Source organism: Amaranthus tricolor, chromosome 11, assembly GCF_026212465.1.
Source record: "Amaranthus tricolor cultivar Red isolate AtriRed21 chromosome 11, ASM2621246v1, whole genome shotgun sequence".
In the NCBI taxonomy this organism is placed as follows: Eukaryota; Viridiplantae; Streptophyta; class Magnoliopsida; order Caryophyllales; family Amaranthaceae; genus Amaranthus; species Amaranthus tricolor.
In genome coordinates this window covers 21,192,340-21,201,941 of record NC_080057.1, presented here as the reverse complement: position 1 = coordinate 21,201,941, position 9,602 = coordinate 21,192,340, and the positions used below count along the sequence as shown (strand labels likewise).

At 34.2% G+C, this 9,602-nt stretch overlaps 1 protein-coding gene across 1 annotated transcript; it reads left to right on the top strand.

Moving 5' to 3' along the window:
- Positions 1 to 3,592: 3,592 nt before the first annotated feature.
- LOC130827349 (probable disease resistance protein At1g51480) lies at positions 3,593 to 5,673 on the top strand. The gene is made up of 2 exons (XM_057693037.1): positions 3,593 to 3,795; positions 4,224 to 5,673. Exon 2 carries the CDS (start codon positions 4,241 to 4,243, stop codon positions 5,630 to 5,632), a length of 1,392 nt encoding a protein of 463 aa, XP_057549020.1. The 5' UTR covers positions 3,593 to 3,795; positions 4,224 to 4,240; the 3' UTR covers positions 5,633 to 5,673.
- Positions 5,674 to 9,602: the final 3,929 nt, after the last annotated feature.

Here is a 9,602-nt window from a genome sequence, read left to right as displayed (position 1 = left end):
ATCATAGTCATATGCTAGAAATTACGTGCTAAATTGCGATTTTATGGGTTTTTAAGCTTTTTTGGCACTTTCGCGCATAATGTAGCTCAAACTTAGTTTGTTTTGCACGAAATTTGGCACACAACACTATTTGGTATATATTAGTGTGTTGAAGTGGTTAGAATTGAAAATAATAGTCATATGCTAAAAAATTACGTGCTAAGTTGCGATTTTATGGGTTTTTAAGCTTTTTTGGCACTTTCGGGCATAAAGTAGCTCAAACTTGGTTTGTTTTGCACAAAATACTATTTGGTGTATATTATTGTGTTGAAGTTGTTAAAAATGAAAATCATAGTCATATGCTAGAAATTACGTGCTAAATTGCGATTTTATCGGTTTTTAAGCTTTTTTGGCACTAACATCTATTTTCTCTTAGTGCTTTCGACAAGCTGATAATACCGTTGATTGCAGCTATTGCACTTTCAAATACATGGACGATCTCTTACAATCCGTGAAGGAGGTTGGAGTCGAAAACATTGACGCCGTAAGTGCTTGTTACGTCCTTAAATTATAATATTATATATTTACTATTGGTAAAATCTAATGTTTATGTATCATTTAATTTAATATTATATTATAGATTTTATACGACATTCCAAGGGAAACACGCGCTTTGAGAGGTGGAGAAATGCACCAACTGAAAGACAAGATTGTCGCGTATCTTGGTAATTTTTGTTCTTGGTAAATAATGTAATTAGTTTAGATTTACGACTTTAATTTGTATATGTACATATTATTATATATACGATCGAGAGTTTACAAAGAGATTATTGGTGATAATTGGTGATTATCATTGAATCATTGGATTAATCTTTGTTTACATTGTACATTATTGGATTATTTATTAGTATTAATCGAAAAAAGCAAAAAAAAATAATATTATATATGCTGCGGGCCTCCATAAAACCGCAACATGTAGTGTAAAATTATATGTTGCGGTTTTAGGGAGGCCCGTAGCATATGGTTGACTTTGCTGCTGTGGTTTAAAACCGCAGCATTTACAATAGGCCATCTGCTACTATCACTAATGCTTGGGGCCAAAACCGCAGCATATTATGGCCAAAAAATCGCAGCAAATGAGGTTTTTTCCGCTAGTGTTGGGCCATGGAAACACTGAAAAATCACGACCCGCTGAACCATCTGCAATTATTAAAAATACGGTTAGTAAGATTCAGTTGTAATAAGCTAATGTGAATAATGAAAAGGAAAGTCTTGTACCGGATAAGTTGAAACTAAAGTTAATTCCAACTGATGGTTTCGTTTCTCGACCACTAGATCTACTGCTAGATCTCCTGCGGGATGAAGTTCTAGACCCACAACCCTTGGAAGATGATCTGTTGTATTCAAAGGCCCTTTTATTTCTCCTAAGGGTTTTGCTTGTTGTTGGTCTTCCCCTTCTCGGTGGACTTGCATGTGGCTCAGGTATATCAGTACCATCAGGATGTAATTCATCTTCAATTACCTGAGACATGCGTCGTACAACTGGGGGTTAGGCTTTCAAAAATTCATCAACCAACCATTGAAAGTACTCATTATCATCGGCGTTTGCGTGTCGTACTCCTTCGTTGGTGTCAGCTTCTGCCTCTATGTACGTTAATGTTTTCCAAAACGGATGTGTGTCATCCAAATGCAACACACCATATGACCTAATCGACAAATAAAAGTAACAAGCACAGGGCAATCCATGGGTGCTTTGAAGTGCACAACCGCATTTGTCAAATACATAATCACCCAACTCTAACATACGTTTATGCTCAAGCAACAATTGTTCCAATGCAAAATTAGATACATGACGATATAATGGTCTCATGAAATTATTTCGCAAAGACCTTGCAATAGAATTCATGGATTCTTGTTGCGCTTGTCGGGTCTTTGATTGCTGATTCGTTATTTGTCCATGTGCCCTTTTAAACAAGGTATCAAATGAGTTATTACCGCTACCAAGATAGTACATAAAAGACGAGTGTTGGCTTTCAGCACTGCTGGTAGTTTGGTTACCCATGTGTAAACCGTCATTTGTCCACGCACGCACAAATTTCTCTTTGTGTAGAATCCATGCTCCAGCCAAATATCGAACGACCCTTTTATTCCTAGTCGACCTCGTAGCCACAATCGATTCCAATCTGTTTTGGAATTCGGCGATGGTAGAACTGTGAACCAAGGGGTTCCATCTAGTTTGCCTAAATATCTGCCCCTATTGATTTCTTTTCCCGCCACACAATTTGTTCCACCATGTTCTCCACGTCATTGGCTATATGCCATATGCATAATAAATGTCGCGCATCTACATTAAATTGAAGATTGAATATGAATGACATATATATAACAAATAGAAAGACAATAACTAATCAGTATAACATTTTTCCCCTGGTTTACGACTACTACATACAATCATGAATTTACACCGATATGTTCTACTTTTAGGACATCTTAAATACAAACTAACTTTAGTTAGTCCTTCTTTTTGTTTATATGAAGCACGTGTAAATTGAAAGTCAATTCCTATTGCAATCTCATCGGCCCAAGCATGTAATTCATCTGCAGAATCAAATTTCCTATCCGTAACAAATCTACCAGAGTAATCTACATTGTCCCCTAAATTTTCATAGTCCTACAAATGTAACATAGATTTACAATCAATAATAAATAGTATTTAAATTAAAAAATTAGGTAAATAAAATAGATATAAAATAAAGTAATTTAAATAATACTATAATATAAAATAATTACAATAAATTACTAGAACATAAATTATAAATTAAATAAATTACTACAACATAAATTATAAATTACTACAATAATTTAAATAAAAAATTAAAATTAGTTTAAATAGTATAATTAACAATAATATAAATTATCAAATAAAATTATATACTACAAGATATACAAAATATAAATAAAATATAAATTATTTTAAATAAATAAGAGAGAAAAAGAAAAAAAATTTTAAAAAAGGAGAGTCGCACAAAATGTGCAACTGACCATGGTTGGGTCGCACAAAACGTGCGACTAAACTATGGTTAGGACGCACAAAACGTGCGACCCAACCATGGGTTAGTCGCACGTTTTGTGCAACTGTCTCTAAATTATTATTTTTTTAAAAAAAACCATTCGAATCGATTACACTACATACCAAATCGGATTCACAGTCGTTTTGGCAAGCCATTGTAAATCGATTTCAACTTTTAGCTTATTTGAACTCAAAAAACGTTTTTACTTTTTAGATAGATTTTAGAGAGATGTTACTGTGTTTGAGTTCGTACTTTATGCAGGAGCGATATTGAAAATTTAATATATATATGGGGTGGCGATAAAAGTGTTTGGGATTTCATTTGCTACGCTTTAGATTGAAGTAAGATTGAAGTATGTTAGATAAATTTTACTCGACAAATTTTACGTTTTGATAGAGTGATAATGATATTATTGAGTAAGATTGAAGTATGTTAGATAAATTTAATATATATTGAAGTATGTTAGATAAATTTTAAATGCAAAGGCATTTTCGTCATTTCATTAAAATAGAAGTGGCGATAAAATGAAAAGTATGTAATACCTTTCAATCTCCTTTCATGGGAGTTTCGACCTTAGCTCCCTTCATCTTCCGAAGAATCTTCCAAGTATTGATGAATGAAATTCAGGTATTGCCTCCAAATCCGATTCTATAAAAGGATGATCATATTCATTGAGGATCAAAGAACATTCAAAAGCTACTCTCAATTCTTATTCTTGCTGTACATAACTTAGCGTATATAACAGGCAAGTATTACAATTCATGCTTTGATTTCCATGATTTTTGGTTTTTCCATTGAGTTATGAATTACTCTATTTGTTTCTGCTCTTGTGTTTTGTTGTATTTCTGTAATTTAGGGTTTAGGGAAGGAATTTGTTCTTTATCTGACAATTTAATTTTAGGGTTTTTGCTACTCATAACATGGAAATTAATGATTAATTTATTTGCAAGACTGAAAATTATGACTATGAAATTGCAACACTTGAAATATCGATCCAATTGATGGCAAATATAATACTTATATCCATAATCTTGCTAACATTTAGGAAAAATATGGCTTTTCTTTGCAGATTATGCTATGCTTTCAATTATAACATTGTTTCCATTTTATTCTTTGTTTTTCCACATTGGTATGCGTTGCTAAGTAGTCATTATGTTTTTTTTCTTTTTGTAGATTCAAGTGCCGATAAAATGCATTTCCCCACAGCTGCAATTGGCCTATTTGCGAGGCTAAGCAAATACTCTTGTTTATCAATTTATGGAAAACGTAATAGAGATAATGCAATTGTTGATGAGCATTCGGAATCAATTGGTATCTGTTCGCGACCTCAAATAAAACGTAGAAATATGGAGACATCCTTAATTGTAAACTCCAAGTATGAAAGACAGATAATTGATTGGTTAAGGAATGATGAGATAACCAGCATTTGTATTTGTGGAATGGGAGGAATCGGGAAGACCAAAATCGCTAAGCAAGTTGAAAGTCGACTTCAGAGTTGTGACATTTTTAGTGATGATATTCATGATATTGCTTGGGTCTCTGTTGGGATGGATTGCTCTGTATACCAATTACAGCAAAAAATAGCTGCTGCGTTCAGGATTGATCTTGATGGTGATGTGGATGAGATTAGAAGATCAGCCATGATACATGCTTTTCTGTCTCGCAGGAACAAGTGTGTACTTTTTCTAGATGATTTGTGGGAAGATTTCCGTCTAGAAGATGTTGGCATTCCCAAGCAATGCAAGCGGATTTTGATATCTCGGTCACTAGATGTTTGTCGTATCCTTCGTTGCCAGAAAGTCGTTAGGATCAAGCCACTCTCAGAAGAAGAGGGTTGGGAGCTTTTTCGACGCAACATAGAATATGGCAATTCAGATTGCAAAGAATTGTCCTCTGTTAGGAAGTTTGTGTACGATTGGTGTGCTGGGCTGCCTCTTGCTATCACTGTGTTAGCCAAGAGCATGAGTGGTAAAGTTAATTCATCTACATGGACAGAAGTCCTTACGAGTAAAAGCCCGTTTTCAATCGAACTATCACCCGAGTTTCAAGATGTGATCAGCCAATTGAAGTTTTCGTATGATAGATTAAACAACACGAAACTGCAACTATGTTTCTTATTTGCTGCATTGTACCCCAGAGGTTGTACGATCAGTAAAGAAGAGTTGATAGAATTTTGGATAACAGAAAGGCTCATAGATCAGGTTGAATCGTCGCAGGTGCAGTATGACATGGGGTATTGCATAGTGAACAAGCTAATCAACTCTTGTTTGCTGGAACCTTGTCAAGATGAAAGAATGGTGAAGGTTCATGATCTTGTTAGGAGTATGGCTGCTTCCCTTGCTGCAGAGTATATGATGAAAGCAGATTCGTGTTCTAATATGAAGTGCTTAGAGAATCTTCATGTTTATGTCATAAAACGACCTTCAAGTTCACTGATCCCATCCAATTTGTCCCTCAAGATTAACAATCTTTCAAACATGGGTTCTCAAGGGAATTCCCTTGTAGAAATTCCAAAAAGAAATATTGGCTTTCGTGTTTTAGTTCATGTCGTAGTAATATTATTAAACAATGATAGATGTTAATACAACGATATATTCCATTACCAAATGCATTAATGATCCAATTATCCAAATGCATTAATAATCCGTTTGATAATCGATACTAAATGGTGGGAATGAGAATAATTTATAACATAAATTTTTATGAACTTTATCTTTTTATTTCCATATAATAAAAGTCTAATCATAATAAAGTTCTTTTCTCACAATTTTCCATTACTACTAATACACACATGTTCAATAAACATATGTTCAATTAATAATGCATTAAAATGAATTTTGTGAAGAAAATAAAATTGTTGAGGAGTATAACCATAATCATTATCGTCAAGTAACATTTATGCCAAAATTACACTAACTTTAATTTCTATTACCAATCCTACCATTTAATACCGATTACCAAATATCGTTAAGTTGTTCTCATTTAGACGGGGTTGATGATGTATGTACCAAAACCACCATTTCCCGAGTTTACATCATCTGTAATTTCAGATAAATAAAAAGTGCTGAATTATTCTACCGGAGAACTGCAGAAAAATGAAGAGCCCAACTGAAGTCATTGTCTTCCTAATCAAACAGTTGGATTACCAAAACCAGAAGAGTAGCAAACAATAAACATACTTTTAGTCTACAAATACAAGAAATTTGGAAAAGAAAAACAAAACCAACAAAACTACATAACTATAGTATCCTGCATCAAATCAAAACCCTTGTTAATGTAAATCATTTCTTTTTAGGGTTTTTTTGCTTTTTGGATTTCTGGGAAGACGATGGTTCTTTCTTGTCTTTGTCTTTGTCTTTGTCACTTTGAGAAGATGCTGAATCAACAACATCCTCTTTGTCATCTTCATCACCAGTAACTCTAATCTCTTCATCTCTCGTCGACTGGTCTTCCTCCTCTTCGGCTGCTTCCACAACTCGTTCCCTGCCGACTGCATCATCCTTCTGGTGCAGCTCCTGCTTCCATCCTTCATCAAGTGTCTTAGCAGCAATATCTTCCTCCTCATAATGACCGCCACGACTCACCGTCTGTTCTGTTTTCCCTTCATTAAACGGACGATCACGAGCATATCGAAATACCCATTTCAACGTCGAGATACCAGCATAAGCCATAACAGCAGCAACTGAAAACCCTGCAGTAGTACCTACTAACATGAAACAAGGTATAAACAAAACAGGGCTAATTAGTAGCAACAAAGGCAACCCTACCGCCGCCACACACAAGGCAGCTGCCACGGTTGTACCCACCACCGTCAACAGCGGTCCACCCACAGCCACCCCTGCCGCCGTGAATCCCACTACCTTTCCTATCCTTTTTACATCTATGCTCCTCTGATCCTCATCTCCTACTGTCTTATTACTACTAATTGGTATTAGTATCTCTTGCTCCTCATAGTCATCCTTACTTGCCATTTTCTTTTATCTTCCTGCTGAATACTATTCTAAATTGTAATAGTCTGTTGTATTTACAAGATATGGATTTTGATATGTAATTTCTTTGGTTACTGATGAGATTACAGCAAATTGACTTGACAAATGGTAAGATTGTTGTTTACATGCGTATCCCATTGCATTTGTGTCACTGCACCATGCATAACGTGGCAAGTCCTTGTTTTCCTTCACTTATATAACTCCATGCATGCTCTTTATTTTGTCTCTGTTTTCTTCAGCTATGTCTTTTATTTTCCTTTTTTTTTTTACTACTTTTTTGTCTCTAATTTCTAGGACTTCAATTTTGTACTTTAGTATGCTTTAATAAATTTCTTTTATTTTTATATTTAATGTGATTTCAATTGTTTTTACTTTTTATATTCTCTTGTATTTTTAAATATCCATTATGTTAACAAACTGTATTCAATTTTTTACTCTCCGTGTAAGAATCTGATGAAAATAAATGAGTGAAATAAAGAAGTAACAGCGCCTCTCTTGAAAGATCGTCTTTATAAGAGACGGCTCTTTAGGCCCAGTCTCGACAATTAAAAAAAAAAAGAGAAAATCTAAAAGTTGACGTGCGTATTTGACCCTATTTGGAGTTGGTGTTATAATCTATTGAAGTTGGTGTTATAACTTATTGAAGTTGGTATTATAACCTATTAAAGTTGGTATTTGCAGTTGGTGTTATAACTTATTAAAGTTGGTATTTGGAGTTGGTATTATAACCTATTTGGGGTTGGTGTTATAACCTATTGAAGTTGGTATTATAACCTATTAGAGTTGGTATTATATCATATTAAAGTTGGTATCTAGAGTAGGCATTTTAACCTATTATAACCTATTAAAGTTAGTATTATAACCAACTTTAATAAGTTCTAATACCAACTCTAATAGCTTATAATACCAACTTCAATAAGTCGTAACACCAACTCCAAATATGTTATAATACCAACTTCAAATACCAACTTTAATAGGTTATAACACAAACTCCAAATATAATAAGTTATAATACTAACTTCAATAGATTATAACAACAACTCCAAAATAGGATTACACAGTAAGCGTTTTTTTTATAGTTGTTTTTTTAGTAATAATGGGCCGGCCCATTTAAAACGTGTCTTATAAAGACGGTCTCAAGTAAGAATTTGTAAAGAAGTAAATACCACATAAGAATCTTCTAGAATTTTTTCGTATCAAAGTTTTATCATTACGAATGATATAAGCCATGCTTCGTGCCTACAATAAAACTAAATAAATGAAATCAATGAAAAGTTAAACATTCAAAGTGAGTCATTGTAGGAGCGATAGGCTCCTATCGAGCCACATCAATAAGACCTCATGGTGTCATCCAACATTAAGTGATTGGAACCACGACATGTTATCCATAGTAGTAGGTGTGTTTTCCTCAATGATGGGCACACTATGTGGTAGGAGCTACAACATTTGGTGCCAACGGGCTATATGTGTTGTTCCTTGAACTTGCTCTAGTTTTTAGGTATGTTGCCCTTTCTAGTGAAGCAATGCAACCCTTTCTAGTGAAACAATGCAACTTGACATTTGGGAGATGAGCTTTTATTATGTTAAAGCATATGAGTGGTACCGTAGTCGTTCACGCACTGGTTAAAAGACTAGAGTGCTCGGACAATGTAGTGTATGCCTTTGACAGTCTATAGGTCCCAAAAGGAACTATAAAAATGATATATAATTGGTAAAATGTGAAAAATATAATAATGAGCGTCAGGGGTAAATAAGATATTTGGTAGGGTCTAAGAAGATTCAACTGGTGACGATAGAACTTTCACACCTACAAAAGTGTGGGTTCTTTTATGTATTGGGAACGACCGTGAAATTCCACGTCCCCTACAGTGGTGGTTGTATTTGTAAGGGAGAAACCGCACCACGACCAACTTGGAAAATTTGAAATAAATGAGATTATTTATCTACTTAATTCCAAATATAAGATTCGGGAAAACTTATGTCCCAAAATAAGCTTCCGTACGTCCAAGCCTAGCCTCGGGTAAGTCGCTGTTACTAACAGCGAATAAGGGGAAATAAAATAAAAATTAAAAAGTTGAAAGTCGTTGTTACTAACAGCAACTTAAGGAGTTGACCAGTCAACTCCTTAAGTCGCTGTTAGTAACAGCGACTATGAAGTTTTTAATTTTTCAGACATCTTCTTCCTCAGTTCATTTCGCGTTTTTTTATTTCATTTGCAATTCCTACGATTTCTCCTTCTTCATTCCAACCTTGTAAGAAACTTCAATCCTTCAACTAAAGTCATCAAATTTCAAGTTTGTACTAGTAATTAGTGTTGTAGTCTTCCTAAATCGACCTAAGGTAATTTTTTTGTGTTTTTTTTCAATATTCGAAAAATTAGGGTTTGTTGTGTTTTAATCAATTTTCACATTAATGTAGGTTGACAAGCTTGCAATTAAGTAATTCTTCTTGATCTACAGCTAATTGAGGTTCGTTTTTATTATAAATTTTTTCATTTGGTGGTGATTTTAAACTGTATGTCATGTATAGTGGGCATTTACACTTGAGCTCTACGATTATGTCA